This window comes from Gossypium raimondii, chromosome 12 (genome assembly GCF_025698545.1).
Source record: "Gossypium raimondii isolate GPD5lz chromosome 12, ASM2569854v1, whole genome shotgun sequence".
NCBI classification, from domain to species: domain Eukaryota; kingdom Viridiplantae; phylum Streptophyta; class Magnoliopsida; order Malvales; family Malvaceae; genus Gossypium; species Gossypium raimondii.
In genome coordinates this window covers 51233174-51245528 of record NC_068576.1, presented here as the reverse complement: position 1 = coordinate 51245528, position 12355 = coordinate 51233174, and the positions used below count along the sequence as shown (strand labels likewise).

Here is a 12355-nt window from a genome sequence, read left to right as displayed (position 1 = left end):
CTTTAACTCGTGACCGCATAACCACCGTCAATTAGGAGTTCTAGTTATACTTCAACTGGTGGTCGTATAAGCACCGTAAACTTAGAGCCTGAGTTGCAATATAATGGGCTTTTAAGGAGATGGTTCATCCCGATACGACAGATGAAATGTGGGTCTATGAGCACTATCGTATTACCATAAACTCAAATATATGTTAAAACTATTATAATGTCTGCCTCAAATATAAACACAAATAAATCTTTCTCTCAAAATTTTCAAAAACAACCTATTTTCTAAAATATCAAAAAAAAATCGACCTAGAACTCAATTTTTATTTTCAAAATCGATATATGCTTCAAATTTATGGTGAGTTTGGATGGGCGGTGCGTTTACCTGTGGTTAGTGTAAAAACAGCAGTGGCGGTGAGATTAGATACTGTAGCGTGAGACAAAAAGTAAACTAAACACACCGCACCGCACCCAATCGCCCATCCAAACCCACCCTTAGCCGAGATATAAGTTTAGGGTGCGGTTGATTATTGAATAAGTGGTGGAGGTGCGAGGGCTATGAATTGACATATCGGATATATTGATTGTAACGCGCCAACATGATTTGCTCCTTTAGCTATCAACAAGTAATAATAATCTCAGTCGTTGTCATTTCAGAAACCCTGCAGCAAAGGATAGCCAATATTTGATCCATTATATCCACTACTTTATTATTATTATTTAAGGGACAGTTGTTTTAATGGGCAAAAGAATGGGTTTCAGGAGCTCAGTTAAATCCGGTAATTCTACTGTACTCTTTACTACAAAAAAAAGTTAGGGAAAGCTTCTACCAGGTTACAAATTAATACCCAAAATTTTAAGGGTTCTTTCATAGGAATTTTGGTAAAGCAAATCAAATATATTAAAATTTTCAATGGAAAACCATAGAAATTTTGATATAACTTTATAAATTATGGTATACTAAAATGTTGAAATAGTTGAGTTTAGGACCTTCAAGAAAAGTTTTAGGAATTTTAGTAAATTTTAGACTGGGTTTGGATGAATTCTTTTAAAATTTTAGATATTTTTAAAATATTAACATTTTAAAAGTCATTACTTCAAAATGCTTGCAATTGTAATTACTTTGTTTGAATAAATATTTATTTTATGAAAAATCAGGTAATTAGAATTTTAAAATTAAAATTACTTATAAAAGAAAATAAAAGAATCAATAAGGGTATCATTATAATTGTAAAAAATTATAAATATTTAATAAAATAAAATATTATAAAAATATATATATAAGATTTAGATAAAAATGGTTTAGGAAAAATCCACCCATCCCACCTTAATATAATTATCAAAATACTCTTTGTATATAATATTAGTTTAAAATATATGATAATAAAATTTATATTAATTAAAATAAAAATAGAATACTTTTAGAATAAAGTAATATTTAAACAATGTAACATCACTTACATTAAATAAACAATATTCAAAAATCTATATTTCTAGCTTAATATTTGCTCAAGCAGAGAAATATTCGACTTTTAAAGATTTTCGATTTTATGACATATACTATATTATTTTATTCTAGAGCAGATATTACTTACATTAAATATTATGTTTTATATATTTGCCGTATTAATTTTCGATGGAAAAAATTAGATTACTATATATAATAATATATTTAAAGGCTCTGAAATGGTAAATGAACGCTTTATGAGAATCTATTGCAAAAATATTTTTAAACTTATTTTTGAGATATATATGCCATTTAACATCCTTTTTTTATTTTTTTATAATATAATTGGGATGGGAGTTATGAAGCTTAATTTAGTATTTAAGATGCCCTAAAAGGTGTGTCAACACAATTAATGGGTTTTCCTGGTTCAACATCCTGCCAAAATAGTAGCTTAAATGGAGATAGCAGTATGTATATATATTAGGATTTACTGATAATCAATGAAATCAAAATCATTTCTGGTCTTAGGTAGGAAAAAGAAAAAGGGAAGAGTAATACTATTAATCTAGCTGTGTCTGTGTGATGACAGATGATGCTTCAGGTATAGGCTGTGCAATATAAAACTCTAAGAGGTACAAGAGACTCAAATTAAACAATAAGTCAGCACAGCACCTACCATTGTGAAATATGAATGAATGGTAACCAATGCTTGAAATCCCAAGAAATATGCAATTTAAAACGCAGGTAAGTCGAGGAGGGCTTCCTTCTAACCAATCTGGACCAATCATCTCATCATTGTTTTGCCTACACTCATCCCGCTTCACATCAATTCGGTATTTGCTTGTAGCATCTGCCAACGAATTCAATGCACTTCATTACTTAAATATCTAGTAAAAATCACTAATGCTGATGACCAAATATTTTGGTTTCTAATGTTATGATATATTAGTTTTGGGGTCTTAGCATAGTAATGAGAATCATATTCCTACTCTTGGTTGAGTTGTTCTACCAAGGTTATATGGTCATGATAAATGAATTCCGAATGTTACAAAAAAGAAGCCTAGAATTTAATTAGAGAAAACAAATCTTGTAAATTTCACGTCCTTTTCTAATAAGGTAAGATGCAAGTAGGAGAAGATATATGCATACCAAAACTTCTGCAAAGCCTTTCCTAAACTTTCACCATTTGTGTCTCAGCTAGTGAGGAGTTAAGGTCTTCTCGTGACTGTGATCTCCTACTTTGCAGCCGCATCTGACTTCTGTGAGGGGACCAGAATGAACCCACGCTACTATTGTCAAATTGCATCTGCCCCAAGCTACTTGAGGAATAACTATGTGAAACACTGCTGGTTGATGGGTACAAGGAAGACTCAGTCAGCTGGATACTGCTGCCAAGATTATGTCCCAAGCCAAATGGTGTTTGTTGACTACCATGAACAGTTGGACTTAGTGGCATCTTAACTCTTCCATCCCCTGTAAAAGAAAAAAAAAAAAGAGGATATTTCCTTCGCAGATAGATTGAGGATCATAGAAACAATCATAATGAATCCAAGTAATAAGAAGTGCGTTAGGGCCACAACATTCAAGACCCTTAGAGTGTGTTTGGTTGAGTGAAAAAGTATAAAAATAGGCTATTTTCCGTCCTATTGCATAAACACAAATAAAAGGAGAGAAAATGAGAGAGGGATGCGCGTTAGTTTAAAATTATGCATTTTTCAAAAATTTCATTTTCTTTCCTCTCATTTTTCAACTCTACCAAATAATGAATAGAAAGAAAATTATTTTCTTTCAATCCACCTTATACTACCAAGCACAGCAATGGGAAGAAAAACAATATATTTTCCATCTTTCTATTTTTCTACTCTTTCAATTTTCACCTTCCAAACTTCTTTCCACTCTACCAAGCAACACTTTACAGTGAAGCTGTGGATCATAGAATTAAAGAGCATATATGACATAAATTACAAGGCCCATATACTGAACTAACACCCAAGTTCATTAAAAGTATGTTAAAGGGATCCTGCAGTAAGCAAATTTAAAATAGTATCCCTTATTTGCCGACATAAATAGTTGAGGACAATATCTGATCCAAATTACTGTGTCCAAAAAATTCCTCGAAACTGAAGAACTTTTGAGTGCTCAAAGATATATAAAGCTAATGCATATTTAGAGTACCCAAGTAATAAGACACAGGAGACTGAGAACTTCATCATCATTCACATGCATGTCCTGAAAATATTGGAGAGGCATCCATATGAACAGTAAGTTCATAAGGCATGCATCATTTTAAAAATCTTACAAGAAATCAGCATCATTGCTATTCTAGCCTGTTTTGGAGCATTTTGAACGAGGCTTTATTCAGATGGACAGCTGTGACAAAAATTTGATAGTAGGTGCCCAACAAGGAAGTTCATTAACATGTTTGAGAGGATATTTCTCTCCCATGGAAAACAAAGCAAGGAAAAGTGGCAGAGTTATGCCCTAAAATAGGTCATAGAAGAGATCTTACCAGTGTTCATAGGGCTCCAGCGCTTTAACCGGAAAGGAGATGGTATATTAAGGACAGATGTAGATGCACTGTTATGCCGGAAAAGAGGAAGATATGACCTCCGGAAAAATCTTGGCGTCCAATTACTAACACACGATAATGCACAAACAAGCAAAACCAAAGACATTAAAAGAATGGCAATAAGAATCATTGGATCAATCTTGGTCTGCAGTATTTGATATCCAGGGAGCGCTAGTCTGCTTGAAAATGACTTCCCAGCTTCCAACAGTGCAACACCCATTGTCCATGTAATACTTCCAGAACCAACGACAAGTTGACTGTCAGAGATGTGCAAGCCCTCTCTCAACAGTGATACTATATATGGTGCTCTAAAGCAGTACTGTTCAATAAAGGGCTGTGGAGCAACGCTCTTTTTGGCTACTTCCCAGGGTTTTTCACAAAATTCCCTACCCTTCTCTAGTACATCATCAAGTGCAGCTTCTGGAGACAAATTGAAGAACCGATATACAACAAAAAAACCAGATAAAGCATAGAACTGGCCATAAGGACGAGGCAAGCCATCTGGAAGTGCACATGGTTGCAAATCACAATCAATACCTGGGTATAGAGTCGACCATTCAGATAAATTGACAGAAGCTTTGGCAATTGCACTGCATTGCTCCCAATTTGGAGCACCAGTAAGATGCACAGGTATTCCAGATTTCCCCCCTTTGTCCAAAATTTTCCCTTGAACTAAAGGACTTCCAGTTTCTTGACCTTTTGAAGCACATTGAGAACAGATATATTGTTCCTTGTAGCCAGAGTGCAAGCAAGGATGTTTAATTTCTATCATTCCATTAACCAGATTGGCATTGGAGCCATCTGGAAGGCTCCTTAATAAACGAACTACGGACTTGTCAAATGCATCATTCAACCCATAGCCAGAAAGAGAGTAAGCACTAAGGTGATGCGTAACCACTCCAATTTTAAGGTTTAAATTGGTTTCATTATGTTGGCGGTGCTCATTCTCAAATGTAACTTGTAATGATGATCCACCCAAATCAAGTGCACCAAATGTTGCCTTCTTAAGAGTGGCTCCCAACATGCTTGTGAGATAGTTAAGAGCTGTCCACCCAAGGTAAGCTTCCTCTGTCCCAGTGATAATCTTAACCCACTCTTTCTGGCACAAAAAAGGCGAACGCTTTAGTATTGACCAGGCATTTTCCAGAAGCCATTTTGAATCAGCATTGGGCAACCTGCGAACTCCAGCTGTAGCATACAGGAAAAGACAAGTATTCTTATGCTCACGTTCAGGAATTTGCTTCTCTGCCCATGAGATAAGTGGGTTTAGTGCAGCTGCTAAGCCCGATTTATTGTGCACCAACTTATGAAGCCCAGGCTCAGTTTCCATCCTATCATAAGCTCGTCCACTTTGTGTGCTTGGTTTTCTAGAAAGACCTTCTGTTAATGATTTCATGACAATTGGCAGACTACCATCATTCTTGTGACCAATTGAAGCCTTATACACATAAACTCGAGTTCCAGTACTTCCACAATCAAGAACAACATAGAACTTGGAGGCTCCCCTAGACCAATTCGAATAAATAAACATGCAAACCATGTATGTCAAAAAAATTAACAAAACTAGGCACAAAAGAGCCATGATTAACCGCACCCACTTTCTCGTTAGAAATGGAGTTCCACCGGGCAAACCCTTCTCCTTCGAGAAACTTGCTGCAGCATTTTCTCGCTGTAGAGGGGGTTTCGAATAGCTCATGCTCTTGTCAATTTCAGAAATAAGATTAGCTGCTTCTGGATCAAGACGGCGATATGATGAGAAATCTTGGAGTGATGCGGAGAGGCGCAAATTATTTTTGATTCCAGAGTTAGCAAAACCAAACCCATGAGGCAAATTTTTATCTGGCTGTGGTGACAAAGTCGGCGACATCTATGACGCTGCAGAAGACCGTGTTGCAGATAAAAGCTTTGATGCACCAGATATTGCTTCTGCAATTCTACCAAACACCATTAATTCCATTTTGCATACAAACTATAACAACTTTTTACCGGGCACATTTTGTCAATGTTGAAATTTGTAATTTACCTGCTGTGCTGCTTGAATACTAGCTAAGACGGCCAACATCAAACTTGCAGTCGCATTGGAATCGAATTCGAAGATTACATTGATTGGGAAAAAAGGTCACTGGATGAAGGTATCACAAAGTAACAACCCAGCAGTGATCATGAATCTTAATGGCCAAAATCCAATGATAGAAACCTAATCAGCGGCGTACACGATACAAGTCAGCAAACCAAGACATCTAAGTTTGACACCTTGATCAATAGGGCAAATGCAGAACGTATTAAGCAGCAATGTTTATTAAATCCTGGGGTTCGTCCCAAAACTACAAAATTGATGATTTTGATACATCTAAAACAACAAACCCAAAAAGCCTGTGGCGCTGTTCAGACACAAACAAACATGGGAATTGCAAATCGACAAGAAAATGTAAAACGAAAATCATGTTCATATCGCAAAATACATTCACGATGTTGAGGTGCGCGAAGATAGATTGATCTTTAATAAAATTCTAAGTAAGGGACTAAAACCGAGTTTGAAGAATACCTGCAGGCAAGCGTTGATAGCGGCAGTTCCTCAGATCTCTGCCTCGTCTTCACAATAAAAAAGAAAAACCAAAACCGTTTAAAATCAAACTGTCAGTTGGGGATTCAGTATCTCAGATCCAATAGAAAACAGAAGACTTTTGGGCCTTTGGGTCTCTCTTCTTCCTTATTTTCGTTCTGGTTTCTGTATTTCACTATTTCTTCTTCTCCTTATTTCATCAGGAAACAAGATTGCAAAAGGTTACGGCCTTTTATTTATTTATTCTGCCTTTCCCACTTTTTTTAAATTTTATTTGTTTAGTAAGTTTTCAATTTCTAAGAAATTAGTTTCTTTGTATTTCCATTAGTTACTCTGTCTTCTTCTATATTTTCCACATTGACCCCTTCAAGTTGTTGTTAGTCAATTTCTCCATCACATCTATTTTCTCTCCTTTATTTCTTTATTGATAACATTTTCTATCCTTTACTTGTATACTATAGTTTTTTATAGATAAATAAGTAATTTTGATTGATAAGATTGTTAATAACAAATTAAACCTAATGGACTTTTTCTAAAAGATATAGTGTTTCAGTTTTATAATCTTTCATTACCAAACCTTACAACCTACAGTTTGATTTGATGATTCATTTTCTAATTATGTTTGTAATAATTATAATTCAATTTGATTTTTTAGATAAGTTAATGTTCACACATGAATGTATATTAGGTCTAAAAGAATGGTTCAAATAGAACCATATATGATGAAATGGATAAGACATTTGTAGATATGTAATTAACTATTCTTTTTGTTCTTTCTTCAACAATTTCCAATCCCTAACAGATCTCTCAAAAAATATCTTTGATTTCTTCCAGGAGCTAATGATTATTCATCCACTTCTCACCTTCTACGAATAATCAGGATATTGAAGAATATCCAAAAAGGTCGATTTCCAAAGGTCTATGTGTTGGAGAATTTAAGTTTTTTAAGTTCCGGTAAGTAGTAATTTGGGAAATTCACATCCATTTAAGACTATTTATTGTACTGAAGTGTATAAACCATTCAAAAAAAGAAAGTTTTCCCACAACAAATTTAGACAGCATATAGGAGTAAGCTTAAGTTGCATGTTGAACATGTATTTAATGAATCTCACTTTTGCCATGTACCTGAGGAAAAGAGAATCATACAACTTTACATCACATTTCATTACAGAGTTAATCACTGGATTTAGGTGATAAAACAGATGGTTCGGAGAAAACGCGTGCTCTCTGGTACGGGTTCTTGTTAATTGATTCATCTTTGTGAATGAGAGGTTCGGAGGACCGAACATTCTGAGGCATCATTCCTTCTGCGCATCTTTCTCTGTAGGATGCCCAAGTGACCGTATACAGACCGGCAATTATTAGAAATCCCCCAATAACACTGTCACCACATACGAAACAAAACCAATTTAAGCACTCTTTTTGTACAAGGTGAGAGATTAAGTTTTAATTTGTAGTGGAAAGAAGAGACGGAAGTAAAACCTTCCCAAATAAATCGAACTTCCGAGGAAAATTCTCGACAGAAAGGCTGATGCTGCAGGTTGAAGTGGATTATAGAGAGCAACTAAAGCAGGCCCCAAGATCTTATTCGACCACGTCAGGAGCCCGTAGTTAAGAGCTGATGCTACAACTCCCTGCCAAACCCAAACATCCAATGAGAGCACAAGTCAGTTTAACGAAATTAAAGCATTATTTAATGGTGCTTCTGCATTTTATAAAAAAAATGGAGTGAAAAAAAGAACAGAAAACCAAAGACCTATAGCAAAAAGAAAAAAAAATGCCAAGGAGACCCCTTCTACCATCATTTTTCTTGAACTTTCCATATTGAAATTATGCCTACATTTCCTAACTACTTCTTTCTCCGAGAAATCGTGCACTTCCCTCTTCTACAGGGAAAGTGCCTTACCACCTTTTATAGTAACTTTTCTTAACACTTACAGAGCCTTGTCATTAAACTAGCGTATCAAGTATTGACCCAGCACATATCAAATAACATTTCAAACTCAGGTAAACCTAGAACTTTGATAGTGGCTACTACTAAATGGACCTGCAAATTTTTAAGATTTGAGATAATATAAAATCCACAAGAAACTTACAGCATACACAACAGCAAAAATCTCAGACCGTGTCAGATTCCAATCTGTTGACTCATTGGTGAAAAAAAATGCTATTGCTACCATCAATATAGCGCCAAAAAAATAGGAAAGCGCGGTGACAGAAATATTGGCAGGATACTTGGCTAAAACTGGAGCCTGGCATTGTTAGAAACAGTGAAGTTTCAGATAAACAAGTATTAATAACAACAAAATACACAGGCAAAGTTTTATATTAAGTTACAATTCAGCACTATTATTCATGAAGTTTAATATAGTTGTTAATGATGAAAATTTGTAAGAACCACTCCCATACTACTTGTGGAAGCAATTAAGCAAAAGATAGAATTGACCAAGGAAAGACAGCCAGAAAGCATAAAAGATGGTTACTCCAGGAAATGATTAAAATAGCCATCACAAAGCATTGAAATGGACCCAAAAGCATTTGAAATGCTGAAATTGAAATCACTGCCAGATGTATGATCAAGGCTAAATAATAGCTTCCTGAAGATATTGGCTATAGACAAGATGATATAATCGTATAATCTTAAAGCCTCTTAGAGGAAGGGATTGGATCAGGATCACTAAGAACCTAACGAGTTATATATCAAACAGGTCAAGGAACGAAGAGTGGCAAACAAACCTCAAATCATATTCAAGACCACAGAGGTTATTTCCTCTTTATTTTACTCAAAACAGATTTCTTCTGAGTTCCCTCTGGCAAATAAGATATGACATTCATCTACCACAAACAAAGAACAATATTAACAGGAAAACTAGACTTGCTCTGATTCATTTTGCATGGAAATATGCCATACCTGAATGGCCAGGAAAGCAGCCATGCATATACAGTTCCCTATCAAGCATATAACTCCAATATGCCAAGGGTCAAGTCCAAACTCGAGAAAACTAGTCATAAGCCATCCAGCAGGCTCTGGTTGACCCCTGGCACTTATGTCATTTTGCACGGCAAAGTCTCCATTCGACTGTCCAAGCAAAGCTGGACCACGAAACAGAACCATTAATATTGCACCAGAAACACAGATTAGGGTACCTCCAACCTTTGCTTGACCTTCAGTTTTGAGCAAATTCACTCTTTCTGTACTGTAGTAGAATGTCATACAAATTATGGCAAAAAAGTAACAGATATAAATATAGAAATTATATGAAATCAAATAAAATTTAGAGAAAAGAAAAGCATATAAAGTTGTGCTGTTACCGCATCATTACGGCTAAGAGAAATGTAAAGACTGGAATTGCAGGTTGAATGGCAGCAGCATAAGTTGGATTTGTGTAGCTTAGACCAATGAGAAATAAAAGCTGGTTCCCAAATATCCTATTCCAATTAACCAAATCCAAAAAATGTTGAATATAAGGAAGTTTCATGGGGCACAGTCCATGAAATCAAATAGGATTGGAGTAGATATGTAAGACTCACCCAGTTAACCCAAGGAAGAAGAATGTTAGTAGGAGGCGTTTAGTCATAGGAGGTCGAATCCTTCTGCAGGAAAAATTGAACAAACAGGATCCAGAAGTTTGATTCTCGATCCAAGCAACCATAAAAATATGTTTACAAATGAAGAGTTGCTGCTAAACGTACCCAGCAGAGATGCGAGATTAAAATTGACTAAAAATAACATGAAATATTTGCAAAAGTCAAATACAACCCAACTAAAGGCAATCAAATTAGCTGTGGGTCTAGATGGGAACAGATCGATCAATGATCTAAATATTAGGTCAATCACAACTTGGAAGAGATAATTAAATCAAATTGTGGTTTAAACAATGCATAACCAAACGTTAGAACAAAGAGAGAAAATAAAGGACCCAATTTCTTTTTCTTAATTAGTAATAAGGATTGCAGAGTCAACCCCAGAAAAATGAGATGGAAGAAAAAAGAGATCATACTTTTCACGAACATAGGCGACGGGGGCAAGAAGGGAGAGAGCAAGAAGATCACGGAAGACGCAGAAGACAAGCTGGTTGACGCCAACATTGAGAGCTACTTTGGTAATTACATGATAGCCTCCATTGAAGAGTTGAACCAAAGCCATGGAAGCATGAGCTTTCCATGCTTCTCTCTCGAACCCTCCATTCATTCCTGCCTTATCCTTCCTTCTCACTCCAAACACACAGCAAAGGGATAATTAAATCAGGAATTCCGGTGAGTTGGATTATGAAAGTGGGAAAGCTGTATAACTACGTCAGTATATGACTGGGTTTTTGGTTCCTGTTAGGTAGTAAAACATAAGGGTGTCTGAAAAGAAACAAAATCTTTTTGTATAAACTAATGCTACCCTTGGAGCTTGGTTTGCCGCCTGTTTTTTTTTTTTTTTTGTCCAGTTGTCTAAGATTTTGGTCTGGTTCTTTCCTTTCGCAATTTTGCAAATTTAAAGGGGTCCTACTCTCAAATGAAAAATAATTAGCGTCCTTTGGAGCAGGAAAATAAAAGGTCAATTTTGTCTATTAGTCCCTCTATTATGCATGAGTTACAGATTTATTCTATATACTTTTCAAATTCTATATTCTTCGATTATCTTATACTACAAATACTTTATTATATATGTAATATCATGACATAATACTAAAAAATATTTTTTTAATTAATAAATTTAGCGATTATTATTCGAGTCAAATTTAAAATTTAAAAGGTACAATAATTAAAAGCAATCAAATTAAAGATTATAAACTAAACCCATAACTTAGTATTGATAGTAAAATTGTAAAAAATAAAAATAAAATTAAAAGTGATGAAATTAGAGTATAAAATTAAATCTATAATTCGTGCATAACAAATCGGTTCCTTTGCCTCCTAAACAAGTTATAGATCCAAACATTTTATTAAGGAAAAGTCATTCATATAATTCATCATCCTTCTTTGAATGGCAATAATTCGTTGACTAACTAATATAATCTTAATTACATAATTTCTTCTCCCTACGATTTGTAGGATAATAATAAATAAATAAAATGTTGAGAAAAATAGAGGAAAAGTTGTGGTTGGGGCGTCAGCTTCTGTGTTGGGTAGGAATGTACCAAAGACTAAGAGGGACCTTTTGACGGGTTTTTTACAAAAATAATATAAAAAAATAAAAAAATTACCAAAATGTTATACATTTTTTTTATTTATCAAAATATATATAACTTTTTTTTATTTACCAAAATATATAAAAAAAACCAAAAAACAGAAAAAAAACACGGATGATTTGGAGTTCCTCAGGTGAAGGAACATGTTATGCACCAAACAAGGATTCCCTGTTGGCGGCACCACTCGTGTTATAAACACGAACTCTGTCCAGCTGAAACAAGAAAAATCAGAAAAAAAAGAAAGAAAGAAGAGGTGCTGCGGAAAAAAAGAGAAAAAGAGAGAAAGAGAAGAGAAAAATCAGGTATTTTTTTAAAAATATTTGATTATGCTATTGTTATTGTTTTGTATAATTTGTATTTTTTTTTTTGTTTTAGTTTAGTTATTAAGATTAAAATCAATAAAACTCAAATTAATAGTTTTAGTTAGGGTTTTATTATCAAAATATTACAAAAAATAAAAATTTATAGTATTATTATTATTATTAGTATTAGTATTATTATTATTATTAAGATGTTACTTAGTATTATTGTTAGTAAAAATTAGTATTATTTTTGTAGTTAGTTATTAATAATTTTAGTTAGTATTATTTTGTATATAAAATTATTAAT

The 12355-nt window shown here is 34.3% G+C and overlaps 2 protein-coding genes across 3 annotated transcripts; both read right to left on the bottom strand.

Annotated features, from left to right (window-relative positions):
• Window positions 1-1963: 1963 nt before the first annotated feature.
• On the bottom strand, window positions 1964-6848 carry LOC105764937 (probable apyrase 7). 2 transcript variants are annotated; one of them, XM_012583756.2, is made up of 5 exons: window positions 6549-6848; window positions 6027-6200; window positions 3944-5937; window positions 2584-2907; window positions 1964-2284 (listed from the first exon to the last, which is right to left on the bottom strand). In XM_012583756.2, exons 3-4 carry the CDS (start codon window positions 5868-5870, stop codon window positions 2606-2608), a joined length of 2229 nt encoding a protein of 742 aa, XP_012439210.1. In that variant the 5' UTR covers window positions 5871-5937; window positions 6027-6200; window positions 6549-6848; the 3' UTR covers window positions 1964-2284; window positions 2584-2605. The 2 variants fall into 2 exon arrangements, with proteins under 2 accessions (XP_012439210.1, XP_012439209.1); XM_012583755.2 differs by having other exon boundaries at window positions 3944-5929.
• A 781-nt stretch (window positions 6849-7629) lies between these two features.
• LOC105764936 (WAT1-related protein At4g19185) lies at window positions 7630-11001 on the bottom strand. Its single transcript, XM_012583752.2, has 7 exons — window positions 10568-11001; window positions 10098-10160; window positions 9879-9995; window positions 9478-9763; window positions 8663-8818; window positions 8049-8200; window positions 7630-7947 (listed from the first exon to the last, which is right to left on the bottom strand). The coding sequence occupies exons 1-7, from the start codon at window positions 10756-10758 to the stop codon at window positions 7740-7742; spliced, it is 1173 nt and encodes a 390-aa protein (XP_012439206.1). The 5' UTR covers window positions 10759-11001; the 3' UTR covers window positions 7630-7739.
• Between the last annotated feature and the right edge of the window lie 1354 nt (window positions 11002-12355).

Coding starts and splice junctions, on each gene's coding strand:
- LOC105764936 (XM_012583752.2), bottom strand. CDS start 10,758: ATGAATGGAGGGTTCGAGAGAGAAGCATGGAAAGCTCATGCTTCCATG. Junction 8,201..8,662: donor TTTTTGCTGTTGTGTATGCT/GTAAGTTTCTTG, acceptor TGGGTTTGGCAG/GGAGTTGTAGCATCAGCTCT. Junction 7,948..8,048: donor AGTTCGATTTATTTGGGAAG/GTTTTACTTCCG, acceptor ATGTGGTGACAG/TGTTATTGGGGGATTTCTAA.
- LOC105764937 (XM_012583756.2), bottom strand. CDS start 5,870: ATGTCGCCGACTTTGTCACCACAGCCAGATAAAAATTTGCCTCATGGG. Junction 2,908..3,943: donor CTGGAGCCCTATGAACACTG/GTAAGATCTCTT, acceptor TTTCTTTTACAG/GGGATGGAAGAGTTAAGATG.